Source organism: Nomascus leucogenys, chromosome 13, assembly GCF_006542625.1.
Source record: "Nomascus leucogenys isolate Asia chromosome 13, Asia_NLE_v1, whole genome shotgun sequence".
In the NCBI taxonomy this organism is placed as follows: domain Eukaryota; kingdom Metazoa; phylum Chordata; class Mammalia; order Primates; family Hylobatidae; genus Nomascus; species Nomascus leucogenys.
The window spans coordinates 39,704,664-39,728,870 of NC_044393.1; the positions used below are offsets into that span (position 1 = coordinate 39,704,664).

General features: G+C 41.3%; 1 protein-coding gene across 1 annotated transcript in view; it reads right to left on the bottom strand.

The window, feature by feature from the left end:
• GINS1 (GINS complex subunit 1) overlaps positions 1 to 24,207 on the bottom strand; it is a 47,449-nt gene that overhangs the window by 13,882 nt on the left and 9,360 nt on the right. Inside the window, exons 3-5 of the mRNA XM_003278504.3 lie at positions 23,730 to 23,828; positions 22,734 to 22,824; positions 8,645 to 8,761 (exon numbers count right to left, since the gene is read on the bottom strand). Of these exons, the coding sequence (XP_003278552.1) occupies positions 8,645 to 8,761; positions 22,734 to 22,824; positions 23,730 to 23,828 (307 nt within the window). The remainder of the gene's footprint in view (positions 1 to 8,644; positions 8,762 to 22,733; positions 22,825 to 23,729; positions 23,829 to 24,207) is intronic.

Consider the following 24,207-nt stretch of genomic DNA (forward strand, 5'->3'; position numbering starts at 1 on the left):
AAGTCAAGCTGCTGTAAGTTGAAATTAAAGTGTTATAATTTTAAGATATTAAACGTACTAGCTATCACTAACCACAAGGAAAACAGCTATAGAATATAGTTGGTCCTCTGTGTCTGTGGGTTCCGTATCTGCAAATCAAAAATTTTTTTAAACAAATGGATGGTTGTGTCTGTAGTGAACATGTACAGACTTTTTTTCCTTATTGTTATTCCCTAAAAATGATATGGTATAATAACTATATCTATGGCATTTATATTATATAAGGTATTGTAAGTAATCTAGAGATGATTTAAAGTATACAACAGCATGTACCTAGGTACTATTCAAATACCACACTACTTTATATAAGGGACTTGAGCATCCATGGATCTTGGTATCTGTAGGGGGTAATGAGGAAATGAGAAAGAAATCTAAATGTTTCAAAAAATCAACTAAATACTGAAGAAGGCAATAATGAAGGAAATGAGAGACAAAAAAGCTATTATTCCCCATCCATTGCAAGAAAAAAAAAGTTATAAGGCATGTAGAAAAACAGCAAAATGACAGAAATCCTTCCTTATCAGTAATTATGTTAAAGGGAATGAATTAAACTCTTTAAGCAAAAGACAGAAATTAGCAGAATGGATTAAACAAACGGATCCAATCACATGTTGTCTACAAGAGATTCACTATAGACCCAAAGACACAAACATTAATAGATTGAAAGTGAAAGGGTGGAAGAAGATATTCTATGCAAATACCTGCCAAAAGAGAACCAGGGTGGCTGTACTGATATTAGCTATAATGTACTTTAAATTTCAAATGCTTACCAGAGACAAAAAAGACTATTATATATTATAGAATATATATTAATATATGTTAATATTATATAAGTTACTATATAATAAACATATGCTATATAACATAATATATGATAAATATATAATATATACAAGAAGATATAACAAGTATAGACACAAATCAATAACAATTCATCTGCCAGTTGTGGTGGCTCACGCCTGTAATCCCAGCACTTTGAGAGGCCAAGGTGGGCAGATCACCTGAGGTCAGGAATGCGAGACCAGCCTGGCCAACATGGCAAAACCCCATCTCTACTAAAAATACAAAAATTAGCCGGGCATGGTGGCACGTGCCTGTAATCCCAGCTACTCGGGAGGCTGAGGCAGGAGAATCGCTTGAACTCGGGAGGTGGAGGTTGTAGTGAGCCAAGAGCGCGCCACTGCACTCCAGCCTGGACAACAGAGCGAAACTCTGTCTCAAAAAAAAAAAAAAAAAAAAAAAAAAAAAAAAAAAAAAAAATTTGCCAGGCGTGGTGGTGCACTCCTGTAATCCCAGCCACTTGGGAGGCTGAGGAAGGAGAATCACTTGAACTCGGGAGGCAGAGGTTGCAGTGAGCCGAGACTGTGCCACTGCCTGGGCAACAGAGTGAGACTCCATCTCAAAAAAAAAAAAAAAAGAAAAAGAAAAAAAGGAAATTTTGAAAATACTTAGAGGTGAAAAAACAAAAACATAACACATCAAAATGTATGGAATGCAGCAAAAGCAGTACTAAGTGAGAAATTTATAGTTACAAACATAAACACCTACATTAAAAAATAAGACAGATTTCATGGCCAGACATGGTGGCTCATGCCTGCAATTCCAGAACTTTGGGAGGCTGAGGCAGCAGATCATTTGAGGTCAGGAGTTCGAGACTAGCCTGGCCAACATGGTGAAACCCCATCTCTACTAAAAATACAAAAATTAGCTGGGCATGGAGGCACATGCCTGTAGTCCCAGGTACTCTACTTGGGAGGCTGCGGTGGAAGGATCGCTTGAACCTGGGAAATGGAGGTTGCAGTAAGCCGAGATCGCACCACCGCACTCCAGCCTGGAAAATACAGTGAGACTCTGTCTCAAAAACAAAAACAAGGCCAGGCATGGTGGCTCACACCTGTAATCCCAGTACTTTGTGAGGCCAAGGTGGGTGGATCACTTGAGGTAAGGAGTTCAAGACCAGCCTGGACAATACAGTAAAATCCTGTCTCTACAAAAAAATACAAAAATTAGCCGGGCATGGTGGCACACCCCTATAGTCCCAGCTACTCAGGAGGCTGAGGCATGGGAATCGCTTGAACCCTGGAGGCGGAGGATGAAGTGAGCTGAGATTGTGACACTGCACTACAGCCTGGGTAACAGGGTGAGATCCTGTCTCAAAAAAAAAAAAAAAAAAAAAAAAAGAAAAAGAAACAGAAACAAAAACGAAGGAAGACAAATTTCAAACGAACCACCTAACTTTACACCTTAAGGAACCAGAAAAAGAAAAGCAAGCTAAACCTAAGGCTAGAAGGAGGAAATAATGATTAGAGCAGACATTAATAAAATAAAGAACAGAAACACAATAGAGAAAACCAATAAAACTAAAATTTGGTTATTTTAGAAGGTCAACAAAATTTACAAACCTTTAGCTAGACAGACTAAGAATAAAAAAAGGCTCAAATTACTAAAATCAGAAATGAAAGTGAGGACATTACTACCAATCCTACAGAAATAAAGAGTTCTAAGAGTCCTATGAACAATTGTACACCAACAAATTGGAAAACCTAGATGAAATGGACAAATTCCCAGAAACACAAACCTACAAAGACTGAATGATGAAGAATTAGCAAATTGGAATAGACCTATAGCTAGTAAGGAGACTAAATCACTAATCAAAAATCTCTCAATAAAGAAAACCCTAGACCTGATGGCTTCACTGGGTAACTCTATCAAACATTTCAAGAACACCAATCCAGGCCGGGCACGGTGGCTGACGCTTGTAATTCCAGCACTTTGGGAGGCCGAGGCGGGCGGATCATGAGGTCAGGAGATCGAGACCACGGTGAAACCCTGTCTCTACTAAAAATACAAAAAATTAGCCGGGCGTGGTGGCGGGCACCTGTAGTCCCAGCTACTCAGAGAGGCTGAGGCAGGAGAATGGCGTGAACCCGGGAGGCGGAGCTTGCAGTGAGCCGAGATGGCACCACTGCACTCCAGCCTGGGTGACAGAGCGAGACTCCGTCTCAAAAAAAAAAAAAAAGAAGACCAATCCTTCTCAGACTTTTCTAAAAAATATAAAAGGAGTGAACACCTCCCTAACTCATTTTATGAGGCCAGCATTACCCTAATACCAAAGCCAGAAAAGATACTCCAAGAAAACTACAGACCAATGTCCCTTATGAACACTGATGCAAAAATTCTCAACACAGGCCAGGCATGGTGGCTCACGCCTGTAATCCCAGCACTTTGGGAGGCCAAGGCGGGCGAATCACCTGGGGTCGGGAGTTCAAGACCAGCCTGACCAACATGGAGAAACCCCATCTCTACTAAAAATACAAAATTAGCCGGGCGTGGTGGCACATGCCTGTAATCCCAGCTACTTGGGAGGCTGAGGCAGGAGAATTGCTTGAACACAGGAGGCAGAGGTTGCGGTGAGTCAAGACCATGCCATTGCACTCCAGCCTGGGCAACCAGACCGAAACGCCGTCTTGAAAAATAAAAATAAAAAAAATTCTCACCACAATAGTATCAAATCAAATTCAGCAGCATAGTAAAAGCGTTCATCATAAATCAATTGAAATTTATTTTTGGAATTTGAGGACAGTTCAAGATATGAAAATCAATCAATTTAATATGTCATTAACAGAACGAAGGGAAAAAAACAACATGATCATTTCAATTGATACAGAAAAAGCATTTGACAAAATTCAACTTCCTTTCATAAAAATACTCAACAAACCAGGAACAGAAGATAACTATACATCAACATAATAAAAGCCATACATGAAAACTCCATAGCAAACATCATATTCAATGGTGAAAGACTGAAAGCTGGCCAGGCATGGTGGCTCACGCCTGTAATCCCAGCACTTTGGGAGGCCAAGGCGGGTGGATGATGAGGTCAGGAGTTTGAAACCAGCCTGGCCTCTATGGTAAAACCCTGTCTCTAATAAAAATACAAAAATTAGCTGGGCGTGATGGCATGTGCCTGTAGTCCCAGCTGCTCAGGAGGCTGTAGCAGGAGAATTGCTTGAACCTAGGAGGCAGATGTTGAAGTGAGCTGAGATCGTGCCACTGCACTCCAACCTGGGCAACAGAGCAAGACTCTGTCTCAAAAAGAAAAAGAAAGACCGAAAGCTTTTCCTCTAAGTTCACTAACAAGGCAAAGATTTCTGCTTTTGCCACTTCTATTCAACATATAACTGGATGTTACAGTCAGAGTAATTAGACAAGAAAAAGAAATAGGATTCTAAATTAAAAAGGAAGAACTAAAATTATCTGTTTGCAGATGATATGATCTTAAATGTAGAAAATTTTAATAATTCCACAAAAAACTTTTAAACTAATAAATGAATTCAGCATAGTAACAGGATGTAAAGTAAACACACAAAAATCAGTTGCATTTCTATACACTAACAACGAACAATCTGAAAATAAAAATTATGAAAATAATTCAATTTATCAGTGTGAAAAGAATAAAATATATAGAAATTAAATTAACGAAAGAGGTGAAAGATTTGTACAATGAAAACTAAAAAACACTGCTGAAGAAAATTAAAGATGACATCAACAATTGGAAACACGTCCCATGTTCATGGATTGGAAGATTTAATATTAAGACGTCAACGCACCCAAAGTGATCTACACAATCCCTACTATAATCCCAAAGGTGTCTTTTGGAGAAACAGAAAAACCCATCCTACAATCCATATAAAATCTCAAGGGATCTCAAATAGCGAAAACAACCTTTAAAAAGAGGAATGGGGCCGGGCGTGGTGGCTCATGCCTGTAATCCAGCACTCTGGGAGGCTGAGGTGGGAAGATCACCTGAGGTCAGGAGTTCGAGACCAGCCTGGCCAACATGGTGAAACCCCGTCTCTACTAAAAATACCAAAAAATTGGCTGAGCGTGGTGGCTCACGCTTGTAATCCCAGCACTTTGGGAGGCCGAGGTGGGCGGATCACGAGGTCAGGAGATCGAGATCACGGTGAAACCCCGTCTCTACTAAAAATACAAAAAAATTAGCCGGGCGTGGTGGCGGGCGCCTGTAGTCCCAGCTACTCGGAGAGGCTGAGGCAGGAGAATGGCGTGAACCCAGGAGGCGGAGCTTGCAGTGAGCCGAGATTGCGCCACTGCACTCCAGCCTGGGCGACAGCGCGAGACTCCGTCTCAAAAAAAAAAAAAAAAAAAAAAAAAAAAATTAGCCGGGCATGGTGGTAGGTGCCTTTAGTCTCAGCTACTTGGGAGGCTGAGAAAGGAGAATCACTTGAACCCAGGAGGTGGAGGTTGCAGTGAGCCAAGATCACGCCACTGTACTCCAGCCTGGGCAACAAGAGCAAGACTCCGTCTCAAAAAAAAAAAAAAAAGAGGAATGAAAGTGGAGGACCCAAAATCCCTAATTTAAACTTTCTGCAAAGGTACAATAATCAAAATACTACAGTTTTTACATAAAGACAGATGTATATATATAAAAAATTTTTTATACGACAGATATATAGAACAATGGAATAGGATAAACAGATAAAAACTAAACCCTTGCCTACATAGTCAAATGATTTTTGACAAGGGTGTCAAAACCATTCACAATGGGGAAAGGGCACTCTTATTAAGAAATTATGCTTGGAAAGCTAGATTTCCACATGCAAAAAAATAAAGTTGGACCATCACCTAACACCATACAAAAATTAACTTGAAATGGATCAAAGACCGAAATGTAGATGTAAAACAACATAACACTTAGAAGAAAATACAGGTCAAAAGTTTTATGACATTGTATTTAGCAATGATTTCTGGGATATGACTCCTAAGGCACAGCCAACAAAACAAAAAAAATTGGCTGGGTACGGTGGCTCACGCCTGTAATCCTGCACTTTGGGAGGCCAAGGCGGGTGGATCACTTGAAGTCAGGATTTCAAGACCAGCCTGGCCAACATGATGAAACCCTATCTCTACTAAAAATACAAAAAATTAGCTGGGTGTGGTGATGCATGCCTGTAATCCTAGCTACTCAGGAGGCTGAGGCAGGAGAATCGCTTGAACCCAGGAAGCAGAGGTTGCAGTGAGCCGAGATCACGCCACTGCATTCCAGCCTGGGCAACAAGAGCAAAATTCCATCTCAAAAAAAAAAAAAAAAAGGCAAACTGGGCGGCATGAAAATTTTAAAATATCAACATGATACTGAAGGAAGAAAACAGAAAAAAAAAAGAAAAAAAAGACACTATCAACAGCATAAAAAGGCAACCCAGAGAATGGGAGAAAATATTTGCAAATCATATATCTGATAACAAATTAACATACTGAATACATAAAGGATTTCTAAATCTCCACAACAACAAAATCCTATTTGAAAATGGGCCCCATAAAGGGGGCCAATTACTTGAATAAACATTTCTCCGAAGAAGACATAGGAATAGCTAATAAGCATATGAAAAGATGCTCAACATCACTAATCGTTACGGAAATAAAAGTCAAAACCACGTTTTACATCCTTTAGGATGGCTATGATTAAAAAACAGAACAAGGCCAGGCGTGGTGACTCATGCCTTTGAGAGGCTGAGGCGGGAGGATCACCTGAGGTCAGGAGTTCAAGACCAGCCTGGCCAAAATGGTGAAACTCTGTCTCTACTAAAAATACAAAAATTAGCCAGGTGTGGTGGTGGGCACCTGTAATCCCAGCTACTTGGGAGGCTGAGGCAGGAGAATCACTTGAACCTGGGAGGTGGAGGTTGCAGTTGAGGCAAACCTGGAAGGTGGAGGTTGCAGGTTGAGCCGAGATCGCGCCACTGTATCCAGCCTGGGTGACAAGAGCGAAACTCTGTCTCAAAAACAAAACAAAACAAAACAAAATAACTCCAAAATATTTAGTGTTGGTGAGGATGTGGAGAAAATGGAACCCTTGTGTAATGTTAGAATGTAAAACGGTATGGCTGCTATGGAAACCAGTATGACAATTCCTCATAGTATTACCATATGATCTAGTAATTCCACTCTGGATATATGCCCCCCCAAAATTAAAAGCAGAGTCTCAAATAGATTTATATATCCATGTTCATAGCAGCATTAATCATAAAATGATAGCTAAAATAAAGAAGTAACCCAGTGTCCATTGATGGATAAATGGATAAGCAAAATGTGGTATAGCCAGACAAAGGAATATTACTCATCCTTAAAAAGGAAGGAAATTCTGGGCCAGGCGTGGTGGCTCACACCTGTAATCCCAGCACTTTGGGAGGCCGAGGAGGGAGGATCACCTGAGGTCAGGAGTTCGAGACCAGCCTGACCAACAAGGAGAAACCCCGTCTCTAATAAAGATACAAAATTAGCCAGGCGTGGTGGCACATGCCTGTAATCCCAGCTACTTGGGAAGCTGAGGCGGGAGAATCGCTTGAACCCGGGAGGCGGAGGTTGCAGTGAGCTGAGATCGTGCCACTGCACTCCAGCCTGGGCAACAAGAGTGAAACTCCGTCTCAAAAAAAAGAAAAAAAAAATTGTGCAATGGCATGATCTCAGCTCACTGCAACCTCCTTCTCCCGGGTTCTAGCGATTCTCCCGCCTCAGCCTCCCGAGTAGCTGGGATTACAGGCATGTGCCACCACGCCTGGCTAATTTTGTATCTTTAGTAGAGACGGGGTTTCTCCATGTTGGTCAGGCTGGTCTTGAACTCCCAACCTCAGGTTATCCTCCCTCCTCGGCCTCCCAAAGTGCTGGGATTACAGGCATGAGCCCGGCCGGAAATTCTGACACAAGTTCTACCACAGATACCACAGAAACCACAGAAATGAACCCTGAAGATACTATGCTAAGTGAAATAAGCCAGTCACAAAAAGACAAATACTTGTCATTTGTAGCTTCTCAGAAATTATTCTCTAATGAGAACAAAAGAAAACAAAAAGACAAATACTGTATGATTCCACTCACGAGGTAGTTACAGTAGTCAAAATCATAGAGACAGACAGTAGAATGGTGGTTGCTGGGGGATCGGAGGCAGGGGTATTGAGAAGTTATTGTTTAATGGGTATAGAGTTTCAGTTTTATAAGACGAAAAAAATCTGGATATGGATGGTGGTGACGGTTGCAAAACAATATGAAAGTTGCAAAACAATATGGAATGTTAAACAATATTTAATACCACTTAAATGTACATTTAAAATAGCTAAGATGGCAGATTTTATATTGTATGTATTTTACTATTTAAAAAATAGAAAAAATAAATAAAATGAAACAAAAATACCTCCTGTTTTGACTAATCCACCAACTTGAAAGACATTTGTTTCATTTTACTTTCAAAATTTAGGATTGATTTTCCATTTTGATTTAACTTTGTTTTGACATTTGTTTCATTTTACTTTCAAAATTTAGGGACTGATTTTCCATTTTGATTTAACTTTGTTTTAGTAATAGCTAAAACATAGGGTTCCATACTCAAAACTATTAAAACAGGTATATTCAGAAAATTATAGCTGTTCCATCGTATTCTGTCATCCCCCTACAGGTAGCTTGTTTGAATTGGTCTATGCTTCTTTTCTATTTTAATAGAAGCTAACACGTATTCATATACTCCTCTCTTCTTAAAAGGTAGTACAATTTACACATTAAAGAAAAATGCATTTTAAAAAGATATACATACTTCAATATATAGGCTTTTTGGTGGTTTCATATCCTGTGTAATGTCCAAACCTTCATCTCCTCCCAGTGACCTCATATAAGTAGCAAGAGATCTTTTATAATTATTAAACCACTCCATCTGCAAACATAGAGATGATCATTTGACAAAATTCTAGGAAAACTTGCACACATTGAATACTCATCCATTCGAAAACAGTACACATCCCAACACAAATCACTATTGTGACCATTCATTCATTTATGCTAAAATATTATTAATTGCCTCCTATGATATAGGCATTGGTCTGGGTACTTACGATGAATCATTCAATAAAGTGAACAAAAATCTCTGTTCTCAGAGAGCGTACATTTCAGCATACTTAATAATAAACCTTAGAAATCTTTGACCAGAAACAGAACCATGAAAAAGACGCCATTTCAGAATTATATCTTCAAACTCTGCATTGATGCTATTTCTGAAAACTATAAAACATTGTTAAGAAAACCCAAATGTCCATCAACTAATGAATGGATATGTGCCCATATGATGGAACATTATTCAACCATAAGTAACAATGAAGTTCTGAAACGTATTGCCATTACCACATGAAACACAAAAGGCCACATATTGCATGATTCTACTCATATGAAAAACCAGTAATAGGTAAATCTATAGAGACTGAAAGTAGATTCGGGATTTCCAGGAGCTGGGAGGAGGGAAGAAAATATAGAGTAACTATAAAGGGGACAGGGCTTCTTTGTAGGGTGATGAAAATATTCTCAAATAAGATGGTGGTATTGGATGCATAACAACTCTGAATATACTAAAAACCACAGCATTGTACAATTTAAGATGGTAAACTTCAGTGTATGAATCATATCTCAGTAAATCTGCTATTTAAAAAAAAATGTTGAAAAAATGAAAGACCTAAATAATACCACATTCACAGATTGCATGATTCAATATTGTAATAACGTCAACAATCTATAGATTCAATTCAATCTCAATCAAAATCTTAACTTTCTTTAAAATGGAACCTGACAAACTGAGTCTAAAATTTACATGGAAGTGCAAAGGGCTAATAGTTGAAATGCTCTCAAAAAAGAACAAAATGGGAACTTGCTCCACCTATACTATATAATTACAGTAACTACAACAGTGGAATTGGTATAAGAACAGATAGACTAGCATAACAGAAGAAAAAGTCCTCCCATTCAAAATCCACAGGAATACTGACACTCAATGTATGACAAAGGTGGCACCACGCACACAGTGATGGGAGAGGCAGATCTGTTCAATACATGGTGCTGGGTCATCTCAATATCTATATTCAAAATGAAGCATGCCTCCTATAGCATACACAAAACTTAATCCCAGTACTGCAGATCTCTTTGTAAAAGGTAAACTATAGCTCCTAAAAGATTACATAGAAAAAAGGCCGGGCGCGGTGGCTCATGCCTGTAATCCCAGCACTTTGAGAGGCCGAGGCGGGTGGATCATGAGGTCAGGAGATTGAGACCATCCTGGCTAACATGGTGAAACCCCGTCTCTACTAAAAATACAAAAAAATTAGCCAGGCGTAGTGGCGGGTGCCTGTAGTCCCAGCTACTAGGGAGGCTGAGGCAGGAGAACGGCATGAATCCGGGAGGCAGAACTTGCAGTGAGCCGAGATCGCGCCACTGCACTCCAGCCTGGGTGACAGAGTGAGACTCCGTCTCAAAAAAAGAAAAAAGAAAAAAAAAATCTTGGGAGGCTGAGGCAGGAGAATGGCATGAACCCGGGAGGTGGAGCTTGCAGTGAGCCAAGATTGCACCACTGCACTCCAGCCTGAGCGACAGAGCGAGATGCCGTCTCAAAAAAAAAAAAAAAAAAAACAGAAAGAAAAATATCTTAATAACCTCTGGGTAGGCCAGGCACGGTGGCTCACGCCTGTAATCCCAGCTTTGGGAGGCCAAGGCGGGCATATCTCTTGAGGCCAGGAGTTCAAGACCAGCCTGGTGAACATGGTGAAACCCCACCTCCACTAATAATACAAAAATTAGCCGGGCATGGTGGCACACACCCGTAGTCCCAGCTACTCCAGAGGCTGAAGCAGGAGGATCGCTTGAACCGGGGAGGCGGAGGTTGCAGTGAGCTGAGATTGTGCCACTGCACTCCAGCCTGGGCGACAGAGTCAAACTGTGTCTCAAAAAAAAAAAAGGAAATACTATTCAGCAATAAAAAGGAATGAGCTCGGCCAGGTGCGGTGGCTCACACCTATCCCAGCACTTTGGGAGGCCAGGGCAGGTGGACCACCTGAGGTCGGGAGTTCAAGACCAGCCTGACCAACATGGAGAAACCTGTCTCTGCTAAAAATACAAAAAATTAGCCAGGCATGGTGGTGCATGCCTGTAATCCCAGCTACTTGGGAGGCTGAGGCAAGAGAATCGCTTGAACCTGGGAGGCGGGGGTTGCAGTGAGCCAAGATCACACCGTTGCACTCCAGCCTGGGCAACAAGAGCAAGAAACTCCGTCTTAAGCCGGGCGCGGTGGCTCATGCTTGTAATCCCAGCACTTTGGGAGGCCGAGGCGGGCGGATCACGAGGTCAGGAGATCGAGACCACGGTGAAACCTTGTCTCTACTAAAAATACAAAAAAATTAGCCGGGCATGGTGGCGGGCGCCTGTAGTCCCAGCTACTCGGAGAGGCTGAGGCAGGAGAATGGCGTGAACCCAGGAGGCGGAGCTTGCAGTGAGCCGAGATTGCGCCACTGCACTCCAGCCTGGGCGACAGAGCAAGACTCCGTCTCAAAAAAAAAAAATTACATTTAGTGAAAGTCATCAATCATTAAAGGATACCGCATGAATCTATATAAAGTTCAAAAAATGGGCAACACTAAATTATGGTGTTTAGAAATACATGCTTAGGTGGTAAATGGCAAGTTTTTTTGTTGCTGTTTTAAGACAGGGTCTCACTCTGTCACCCAGGCTGGAGTGCAGTGGCGCAATCTCGGCTTACTACAACCTCTACCTCCCAAGCTCAAGTGATCCTCCCACCTCAGCCTAGGACCACAGGTGCATGCCACCACACTTGGCTAAGTTTTTGTTTTTTTTTTCTTTTTTTGGTAGAGATAGGGTTTCACCCTGTTGCTCAGGCTGGTCTCAAACTCGTGAGCTCAGGCAATCCATCCACCTTGGCCTCTCAAAGTGCTGGGATTCCAGGTGTGAGCCACTGCATCCAGAGCAGTAAGATTTTTAAAAATAAGGAAGTGATTAGTCTGCACAAAAGTAAGGAGGGTAGTGATCACTGGGAGGAGGGACACAAAGGTTCCAGAGCAATGTTCTTTCTTGAACAGGGTGATGGATACATGGGAATTCCTCAGTGACACATCATTGGGCTGTACATCTTCGCCTTCCGCACCTTTCCAGATGTGTTTGCATGTGTCTGTTTTTATGTTAGATTTCACATAATGGTTAAATTCAGTGATTTTAAAAGATTTAAAAGGTATGTATGCCAAGGTGGTAAAAACTGCATTGTCTTTTATAATATAAAGGATAAAAAATGATATTTTGTATTGATAAGTATGAAGAAAAGTTCTCTGAGAGAGATCTTGCCAAATGAGTCAAACATGGGTGTTTCCACTGTGGTCTTTTCTGCTTTGTCTCCATTGAGAACAGTAGAGTATAACAGACCCCAAAGAGAAGATGAAGTGGAAGAAAAATCAAAAGCTGTTTTGACAATGAGGGTGTTACCCTCATTCAGTCTCATTCACAGACAAAAGGGCAATGTAGAATAAGCACGTTACTTCCACAAAAGAACATACTGATATAGTCACAAATTTTCATTTTAGTTTTCCTTATGGAAAAATATTAATAGGAAAGAAAAAAATACCTATTTTCACTATCTCTCATGTTAGTGGCTTAAAGATTCTAAACAGAAACTTAGGAAATCAAAAAACAAAGATGTTACTATTTTAAAAACATAAAAGATGTTACTATTTTGAAAACAAAAGATGTTACTATTCTGAAATCAGATAGTAAGATTTTTACTTATCATCAGTGTGCTTTCCTATTCTTTCAATGGTGTTTTCTCTAAACATTAACACATGATCATGTTTCATGTTAGTAACCTTATTTTAGCTCTGCTTTTACTTTTACTTTTATTGCTACGCTGAGTCAACAATATTGAGATCATCATTCCCACTAATAAAGTGCTTACTATATACCAGGGATTTGCTAAAATTTTAATATGCGTTATTTTATTTACTCTTTGTCATTGCCCCATAATGTAACTACTATTATTATTTTCTTTTTATTCATGAAGGACTGAAGCTTTGAGAGATTAGATAATTTACCAAAGGGCTCAGAGTATTGGCAGGGATCTGAATTTAGGTGGCAGACTCAAGCCCATGTGCTTCAGTCACCCACTGAAGCTCTAACCTTGGGTAATACAGACACCTATGATGACATTCAGACCTCCTAGGCTCCTGTAAGCTGTCAGGAATACCTGGAAATATTCTTTGTTACTGGTCCAAAATGGTTGATGCAGTTGCCACCATGCAATTGCTCAAGCAGAGATGTCTGTGGTCTACTACAGAGTATATCTGTATTAATCTCTTCTCATCCTTCAGTGTTTCCAAAACATCACTACTAACAGAACGAGACCATGTATATTCCTTTTATTCTTTTTCCTTTTTTCTTTTTTCTTTTGAGACAGGGTCTCAGTCTCTCTCCCAGACCGGAGTGCAGTGGTGCGATCTCAGCTCGTCGCAACCTCCACCTCCCAGGCTCAAGCAATTGTCCTGCCTCAGCCTCCCTGAGTAGCTGGGATTACAGGTGCACACCACCACACCCAGCTAATTTTTGTATTTTTAGTAGAAACAGGGTTTCACCATGTTGGCCAGGCTGGTATATTCCTTTTCATAGATGAAGTCACTGGGATAGAAGGAAGTCATTTGCCAGTTTTGTAGTAATTCACAAACTCTTCCAAGAAACTATCTCAGGTTTCACTATTCTGAAACAACTTAATCTCTAGACCCATTAATATTATTTTATATAAGGCCGGGCACCGTGGCTCATACTTGTAATCCCAGCACTTTGGGAGGCAGAGGTGGGCGGATCACGAGGTCAGGAGTTCAAGACCAGCATGGCCAATACAGTGAAACCATGTCTCTACTAAAAATACAAAAATTAGCTGGGTGTAGTGGTGGGCACCTGTAATCCCAGCTACTCGGGAGGCTGAGGCAGGAGAATCGCTTGAACCCGGGAGGCAGAGGTTTCAGTGAGCCAAGATCGCGCCACTGCACTCCAGCCGGGGCAACAGAGTGAGACTCCATTTCAAAAAAGAAAATTATTTGCTGTTAACATTGTTATATTTCATTAAAATAGAAACTGACTTTGGGAACTCAGTAATCACAGAAAAGTGCTACCCTTACAGAAACAATGCCCAATATGAAATCTAATTGATGTGCTTGAATAAATGTAGCTTGTAATCATTTATAAAATTGTAAGAAACATATTAATCACCAGGCGCTGTGGCTCACACCTGTAATCCCAGCACTTTGGGAGTCCGAGAGGGGCAGATCACAATGTCAGGAGTTTGAGACCAGCCTGGTCAACATAGTGAAACCCCATCTCTACTAAAATACAAAAATTAGCCAGGCGGGGTGGAGCCAAGATGGCCGAATAGGAACAGCTCCGGTCTCCAGCTCCCAGCCCCAGCGACACAGAAGACGGGTGATTTCTGCATTTCTGCTTGAGGTACCGGTTTCATCTCACTAGGGAGTGCCTAACAGTGGGTGCAGGACAGTCGGTGAAGCGCACTGTGCGCGAGCCGAAGCAGGGCGAGGCATTGCCTCACTCGGGAAGCGCAAGGGGTCAGGGAGTTCCCTTTCCTAGTCAAAGAAAGGGGAAGCAGACGGCACCTGGAATATCGGGTCAGTCCCATCCTAATACTGCGCTTTTCCAACGGGCCTGGAAAACGGCACACTAGGAGATTGTGTCCCGCACCTGGCTCGGAGGGTCCTATGCCCACGGAGTCTCGCTAATTGCTAGCACAGCAGTCTGAGATCAAGCTGCGAGGAGGCAGCGAGGCTGGGGGAGGGGCGCCCGCCCGCCACTGCCCAGGCTTGCTTAGGTAAACAAAGCAGCCAGGAAGCTCAAACTGGGTGGAGCCCACCACAGCTGAAGGAGGCCTGCCTGCCTCTGTAGGCTCCACCTCTGGGGGCAGGGCACAGACAAACAAAAACTCTGCAAGAACTTCCACAGACTTAAATGTCCCTGTCTGACTGACAGCTTTGAAGAGAGTAGTGGTTCTCCCAGCACGCAGCTGGAGATCTGAGAACGGTCAGACTGCCTCCTAAAGTGGGTCCCTCACCCCTGAGCAGCCTAACTGGAAGGCACCCCCCCAGTAGGGACAGACTGACACCTCATTCAACCCAGTACTTCTCTGAGACAAAACTTTCAGAGGAACTATCAGACAGCTGAATTTGTGGTCTCATGAAAATCCGCTGTTCTGCAGCCACCGCTGCTGACACCCAGCCAAACAGGGTCTGGAGTGCACCTCTAGTAAACTCCAACAGACCTGCAGCTGAGGGTCCTGTCTGGTAGAAGGAAAACTAACAAACAGAAAGGACATCCACACCAAAAACCCATCTGTACATCACCATCATCAAAGACAAAAAGTAGATAAAACCACAAAGATGGGGAAAAAACAGACCAAAAAAACTGGAAACTCTAAAAAACAGAGCACCTCTCCTCCTCCAAAGGAATGCAGTTCCTCACCAGCAACGGAACAAAGCTGGATGGAGGATGACTTTGATGAGTTGAGAGAAGAAGGCTTCAGACGATCAAACTACTCTGAGCTACGAGAGGAAATTCAAAACAACAGCAAAGAAGTTAAAAACTTTGAAAAAAAATTAGAAGAATGGATAACTAGAATAACCAATGGAGAAGAAGGGCTTCAAGGAGCTGATGGAGCTGAAAGCCAAGTTTCGAGAACTACGCGAAGATTGCAGAAGCCTCAGTAGCAGATGCGATCAACTGGAAGAAAGGGTATCGCTGATGGAAGATGAAATGAATGAAATGAAGAGAGAAGGGAAGTTTAGAGAAAAAAGGATAAAAAGAAATGAACAAAGCCTCCAAGAAGTTTGGGACTATGTGAAAAGACCAAATCTACGTCTGATTGGTGTACCTGAAAATGATGGGGAGAATGGAACCAAGTTGGAAAACACTCTGCAAGATATTATCCAGGAGAACTTCCCCAATCTAGCAAGGCAGGCCAGCATTCAGATTCAGGAAATACAGAGAACGCCACAAAGATACTCCTCGAGAAGGGCAACTCCAAGACACATTATTGTCAGATTCACCAAAGTTGAAATGAAAGAAAAAATGTTAAGGGCAGCCAGAGAGAAAGGTCGGGTTACCCACAAAGGGAAGCCCATCAGACTAACAGCTGATCTCTCAGCAGAAACTCTACAAGCCAGAAGAGAGTGGGGGCCGATATTCAACATTCTTAAAGAAAAGAATTTTCAACCCAGAATCTCCTATCCCGCCAAACTAAGCTTCATAAGTGAAGGAGAAATAAAACACTTTACAGACAAGCAAACGCTGAGTGATTTTGTCACCACCAGGCCTGCCCTAAAAGAGCTCCTGAAGGAAGCACTAAACATGGAAAGGAACAACCGGTACCAGCCACTGCAAAAACATGCCAAATTGTAAAGACCATCGAGACTAGGAAGAAACTATAGCAACTAACGAGCAAAATAACCAACTAACATCATAATGACAGGATCAGATTCACACATAACAATATTAACGTTCAATGTAAATGGGCTAAATGCTCCAATCAAAAGACACAGACTGGCAAACTGGATAAGGAGTCAGGACCCATCAGTGTGCTGTATTCAGGAAACCCATCTCACGTGCAGAGACACACATAGACTCAAAATAAAGGGATGGAGGAAGATCTATCAAGCAACTGGAAAACAAAAAAAGGCAGGGGTTGCAATCCTAGTCTCTGATAAAATAGACTTTAAACCAACAAAGATCAAAAGAGACAAAGAAGGCCATTACATAATGGTAAAGGGATCAATTCAACAAGAAGAGCTAACTATCCTAAATATATATGCACCCAACACAGGAGCACCCAGATTCATAAAGCAAGTCCTGAGTGACCTACAAAGGGACTTAAACTCCCACACAATAATAATGGGAGATTTTAACACCCCACTGTCAGCATTAGACAGATCAACGAGACAGAAAGTTAACAAGGATATCCAGGAATTGAACTCAGCTCTACATAAAGTGGACCTAATAGACATCTACAGAACTCTCCACCCCAAGTCAACAGAATATACATTTTTTTCAGCACCACACCACACCTATTCCAAAATTGACCACATAGTTGGAAGTAAAGCTCTCCTCAGCAAATGTAAAAGAACAGAAATTATAACAAACTGTCTCTCAGACCACAGTGCAATCAAACTAGAACTCAGGATTAAGAAACTCACTCAAAACCGCTCTACTACATGGAAACTGAACAACCTGCTCCTGAATGACTATTGGGTACATAATGAAATGAAGGCAGAAATAAAGATGTTCTTTGAAACCAACGAGAACAAAGACACAACATGCCAGAATCTCTGGGACACATTCAAAGCAGTGTGTAGAGGGAAATTTATAGCACTAAATGCCCACAAGAGAAAGCAGGAAAGATCCAAAATTGACTCCCTAACATCACAATTAAAAGAACTAGAAAAGCAAGAGCAAACACATTCAAAAGCTAGCAGAAGGCTAGAAATAACTAAAATCAGAGCAGAACTGAAGGAAATAGAGACACAAAAAAACCCTTGAAAAAATTAATGAATCCAGGAGCTGGTTTTTTGAAAAGATCAACAAAATTGATGGACCGCTAGCAAGACTAATAAAGAAGAAAAGAGAGAAGAATCAAATAGATGCAATAAAAAACGAAAAAGGGGATATCACCACCGATCCCACAGAAATACAATCTACCATCAGAGAATACTACAAACACCTCTATGCAAATAAACTAGAAAATCTAGAAGAAATGGATAAATTCCTCGACAAATACACCCTCCCAAGACTAAACCAGGAAGAAGTTCAATCTCTGAATAGACCAATAACAGGTTCTGAAATTGTGGCAATAATCAATAGCTTACCAACCAAAAAGAGTCCAGGACCTGATGGATTCACAGCTGAATTCTACCAGAGGTAGAAGGAGGAACTGGTACCATTCCTTCTGAAACTATTCAATCGATAGAAAAAGAGGGAATCCTCCCTAACACATTTTATGAAGCCAGCATCGTCCTGATACCAAAACCTGGCAGAGACATAACCAAAAAAGAGAATTACAGACCAATATCCTTGATGAACATTGATGCAAAAATCCTCAATAAAATACTGGCAAACCGAATCCAGCAGCACATCAAAAAGCTTATCCACCATGATCAAGTGGGCTTCATCCCTGGGATGCAAGGCTGGTTCAACATACGCAAATCAATAAATGTAATCCAGCATATAAACAGAACCAAAGACAAAAACCACATGATTATCTCAATAGATGCAGAAAAGGCCTTTGACAAAATTCAACAACCCTTCATGCTAAAAACTCTCATAAATTAGGTATTGATGGGACGTATCTCAAAATAATAAGAGCTATCTACGACAAACCCACAGCCAATATCATACTGAATGGGCAAAAACTGGAAGCATTCCCTCTGAAAACTGGCACAAGACAGGGATGCCCTCTCTCACCGCTCCTATTCAACATAGTGCTGGAAGTTCTGGCCAGAGCAATCAGGCAGGAGAAGGAAATAAAAGGTATTCAATTAGGAAAAGAGGAAGTCAAATTGTCCCTGTTTGCAGATGACATGATTGTATATCTAGAAAACCCCATTGTCTCAGCCCAAAATCTCCTTAAGCTGATTAGCAACTTCAGCGAAGTCTCAGGATACAAAATTAATGTACAAAAATCACAAGCATTCTTGTACACCAATAACAGACAAACAGAGAGCCAAATCATGAGTGAACTCCCATTCACAATTGCTTCAAAGAGAATAAAATACCTAGGAATCCAACTTACAAGGGATGTGAAGGACCTCTTCAAGGAGAACTACAAACCACTGCTCAATGAAATAAAAGAGGATACAAACAAATGGAAGAACATTCCATGCTCATGGGTTGGAAGAATCAATATCGTGAAAATGGCCATACTGCCCAAGGTAATTTATAGATTCAATGCCATCCCCATTAAGCTACCAATGACTTTCTTCACAGAATTGGAAAAAACTACTTTAAAGTTCATATGGAACCAAAAAAGAGCCCGCATCGCCAAGTCAATCCTAAGCCAAAAGAACAAAGCTGGAGGCATCACGCTACCTGACTTTAAACTATACTACAAGGCTACAGTAACCAAAACAGCATGGTACTGGTACCACAACAGAGACATAGATCAATGGAACAGAACAGAGCCCTCAGAAATGATGCCGCATAGCTACAACTATCTGATCTTTGACAAACCTGACAAAAACAAGAAATGGGGAAAGGATTCCCTATTTAATAAATGGTGCTGGGAAAACTGGCTAGCCATATGTAGAAAGCTGCAACTGGATCCCTTCCTTACACCTTATACAAAAATTAATTCAAGATGGATTAAAGACTTATATGTTAGACCTAAAACCATTAAAATCCTACAAGAAAACCTAGGCAATACCATTCAGGACATAGGCGTGGGCAAGGACTTCATGTCTAAAACACCAAAAGCAATGGCAACAAAAGCCAAAATCGACAAATGGGATCTCATTAAACTAAAGAGCTTCTGCACAGCAAAAGAAACTATCATCAGAATGAACAGGCAGCCTACAGAATGGGAGAAAATTTTTGCAACCTACTCATCTGACAAAGGGCTAATATCCAGAATCTACAATGAACTCAAACAAATTTACAAGAAAAAAACAAACAACCCCATCAAAAAGTGGGCAGAGAACATGAACAGACACTTCTCAAAAGAAGACATTTATGCAGCCAGAAAACACATGAAGAAATGCTCATCATCACTGGCCATCAGAGAAATGCAAATCAAAACCACAGTGAGATACCATCTCACACCAGTTAGAATGGCCATCATTAAAAAATCAGGAAACAACAGGTGCTGGAGAGGATGTGGAGAAATAGGAACACTTTTACACTGTTGGTGGGACTGTAAACTAGTTCAACCATTGTGGAAGTCAGTGTGGCGATTCCTCAGGGATCTCGAACTAGAAATACCATTTGACCCAGCCATCCCATTACTGGGTATATACCCAAAGGACTATAAATCATGCTGCTATAAAGACACATGCACACGTATGTTTATTGCGGCACTACTCACAATAGCAAAGAGTTGGAACCAACCCAAATGTCCAACAACGATAGACTGGATTAAGAAAATGTGGCACATATACACCATGGAATACTATGCAGCCATAAAAAATGATGAGTTCGTGTCCTTTGTAGGGACATGGACGAAACTGGAAAACATCATTCTCAGTAAACTATCGCAAGGACAAAAAACCAAACACCGCATGTTCTCTCTCATAGGTGGGAATTGAACAATGAGAACTCATGGACACAGGAAGGGGAACATCACCCTCCGGGGACTGTTGTGGGGTGGGGGGAGGGGGGAGGGACAGCATTAGGAGATACACCTAATGCTAAATGACGAGTTAATGGGTGCAGGAAATCAACATGGCACATGGATACATATGTAACAAACCTGCACATTGTGCACATGTACCCTAAAACCCTAAAGTATAATAAAAAAAAAATAATAAAATAAAAAAAATAAATAAAATAAAAAAAAAAATTAGCCAGGCATGGTGGCACGCACCTGTAATCACAGCTACTTGGCAGGCTGAGGCAGGAGAATTGCTTGAAGCCAGGAGGTGGAAGATGCAGTGAGCAGAGAATGCACCACTGCACTCCAGCCTGGGCAACAGAACGAGATTCCATCTCAAAAAAATACACAAAAAAATTAATCTAAAATATTGTATGAGAAAAATCATTAAAGCTACTGTCGTTAGAGAAACAACATAGTGTTCTGTTCATCTCACCATAATACACAGGAAGTACCCCAAAGTTCAATTAATATAAGTAGATTTGAACACAAAGAGCATAAAGTGAGGTACTAACATGTTACCAATTTCATAGTTACTGGTAATTCTGAGGTAGAGATTACTCATTTATTTATGCAGAAAATGAACAGAATGAAAATGAAGCTATGACAAAAATAGATCACTTTCAAAAATGTGCAGAATCTAAATGTGCAGGCCGGGCGCGGTGGCTCACGCTTGTAATCCCAGCACTTTGGGAGGCCGAGGCGGGCGGATCACGAGGTCAGGAGATCGAGACCACGGTGAAACCCCGTCTCTACTAAAAATACAAAAAAAAAAATTAGCCGGGCATGGTGGCGGGCGCCTGTAGTCCCAGCTACTCGGAGAGGCTGAGGCAGGAGAATGGCGTGAACCCGGGAGGCAGAGCTTGCAGTGAGCCAAGATCGCGCCACTGCACTCCAGCCTGGGCGACAGAGCGAGACTCCGTCTCAAAAAAAAAAAAAAAAAAAAAAAAAAAGAATCTAAATGTGCAGAATCTAATGGCAAACACATTGAATTTTTTTTTACTTTAAGTTCTGGGATACATGTGCTGAACGTGCAGGTTTGTTACATAGGTATACATGTACCACGGTGGTTTGCTGCACTAAATATTTGCTTTCTTAAGCTCTGTGCTATGCAACTGTAATGTAGTAACTGTTAACATTTATTTATTTATTTTTTTTTTTTTGAGACAGAGTCTCGCTCTGTCGCCCAGGCTGGAGTGCAGTGGCGCAATCTCGGCTCACTGCAAGCTCCGCCTCCCGGGTTCACGCCGTTCTCCTGCCTCAGCCTCTCCAAGTAGCTGGGACTACAGGCGCCCGCCACCACGCCCGGCTAATTTTTTTGTATTTTTAGTAGAGACGGGGTTTCACCGTGGTCTCAATCTCCTGACCTCGTGATCCGCCCGCCTCAGCCTCCCAAAGTGCTGGGATTACAAGCGTGAGCCACCGCGCCCGGCCCTGTTAACATTTATTGAGTGCCATCCTATGCTGTGCTCCACATGGACCACCTGAAGTAACCCTGTGATAGGCCTTGTAATAACACTGTTGTAGAATAAAGAATTTGGTGGGTCTCTCTCCCCCATTCCTGGGAGGTAGCTTCTAAATTCTTGGACTTTCCCAAGTAATAGGAGTGTCTTGTTATTTATGATGTGCCCTGAGAGTATGTGTTACCCAGGTGATTCGTGGTGAACCCCTAGATAGTCTGTGCTATCAAGATGACTCAGAGTTGGGACTGGCCATCCCAGAAAGACCAACCATGTGATTGAAGTATTGGGCCTTTGGCCCTCCTGATGTCAGTCTGACCTCCAGGGAGGGGTAGAGGGATGAAGATTGAGCTCAGTCACAGGGCCAGTAATTTAATCAATCATATCTACGTAATGAAGCCCCAATAAACACTCTGGACATCAAAGCTTGTGTGAGCTTCCTTAGTTGACAATAACTGCAGGTAGTTAGTGTCAGAAGTCATTGCAACCTGTAATAGGTAATATGATCTTCATCCTGTAACGAGGAAATTTAGGCACAGAAACAGGGCAAGTGACTTGCTCAAGATTAGACGGCAGAGAGCCAGGATTTGAACCTAAGCCCACCTGATTCCAATCCTATGTCCTTAAATAATGGGCTAGTTCTTTGCCTCAGTGACTAGGCAAATATGAATTTTGATTAGGAAAGTATATATACACATATAAACATTTTATGGAATATCCCCAAATAATAATGCCAGTTTCTTAATCCCACTGATGGATCACTAATAAGTAACATCATGGGACTCTATTTTGTTAAGTAATAATAGAATTTTCCACGTATCATTTAGAATTACTCCTCACTACATAGTTCCCCTCACATTATATACTAAATACCAGCCAGAAATTGGGGAAAAACAGACATTAAACACAAAAAGAGGAATACCAATAAACACTATTATAGAACAATGCCAGAACTTTAGCATTTTCAAAATTTATAAACTTGAACAATGCTAACTCACTTCTTCAGCAGCCATGTGAAATCGTAATGCATTTGGCAAGACGCTACCATATTCCCATCTGAGTGCTCTGATCCGAAGCAAGCGGTCATACCTAGGACATCAAGGTATTGGGTGGCATAAGAATACACGGGGGATCATGTGTGGACTTCATTTGGCCCCTGATGCAAACACACCAGCTCTAAACAGACATCTTAGGGACAACAAGAGGAACATGAACAGTCTGAGAGTCGGCCTGAAGGCACTGTCCACTCCTCCACGTGACAGCAGCACAGTAGTACTGGGAAAAAGGTCCCTAAGGTCCTTATTTCTTTCTCCTCCCCCGCTCTCTTTTTTTTTTTTTGAGACAGAGTTTTACTCTTGTCACCCAGCCTGGAGTGCAATGGCACGATCTCCACTCACTACGACCTCTGGCTCCCGGATTCAAGCGATTCTCCTGCCTCAGCCTCCCAGGTAGCTGGGATTAGGCACCGGCTACCACTCCCAGCTAATTTTTGTATTTTTAGTAGAGACGGGGTTTCACCATGTTGGCCAGGCTTGTCTCAAACTCCTGATCTCAGGTGATCCACCCGCCTCGGCCTCCAAAAGTGCTGGGATTATAGGCATGAGCCACTGTGCCTGGCCAAAGGTCCTTATTTCTAAGACAAAGAAGAAAAATAGTAAGAACACTACCGTATTCAGTAGTGAAAGACCATGATGCACTTAAATAGTGTGGCACCAACAAGCAAAACACGATGAAGAAAATATGGCAAAATAATAAAAATTGTTAAAACCATATGACAGCTCCACTGGGGTTCATTATAGTATTATTCTCCCTACTTTTAAAAGTGTTGTGATTTTTCATAATAAAAAATTTGAAAAATGAAAAAACAGAGGAAAAATTTAGAATGCTTACAAAGAGAGAGAGAGATCTAAGATTTCATGTTACCCATTTGAGATGGTCAACTGGGAAGCCACACAGAAAATCCTGCCACCCCAAGCAAAAACTGAGAAGCTTACAGGTATGCTACAGTGCAGCGTCGATTTCTTAACAGAGAACAGTGTCGAAATTTGATAGTTGGTATCAAATCACTTCGTCCACCTGACTTTGCTTCATTCCTGATAGGAGCATTTAAAAAGAAAAAAAATATGTACTTTTCAGGATAAGTAAAATTTTCAAAGCCAAATAACAACTGAGTTACATGCTTGTTTTTAATCCATTTGTGATTAGCAGTTAACCTAAGCAAATAATAACTATTTGTACATCAGAGCTTTTATTAATATGCTAAAAAGCCAAAACCTAAACAACTTGCCTAAGATCATGCTACCAGATACGTTTTGTTTAGGCATTTGGTACTTTGCATTTTTGCACACTGATTAATCTCTACTCTTTCTAAAAGACACTGTGTTTATTCATTTTTCAGGATTCCATTATCACACTGAGATAAGAGATAAACCTAACATCATGGACATGAGGTTATGGTCTTACGTCATGTCG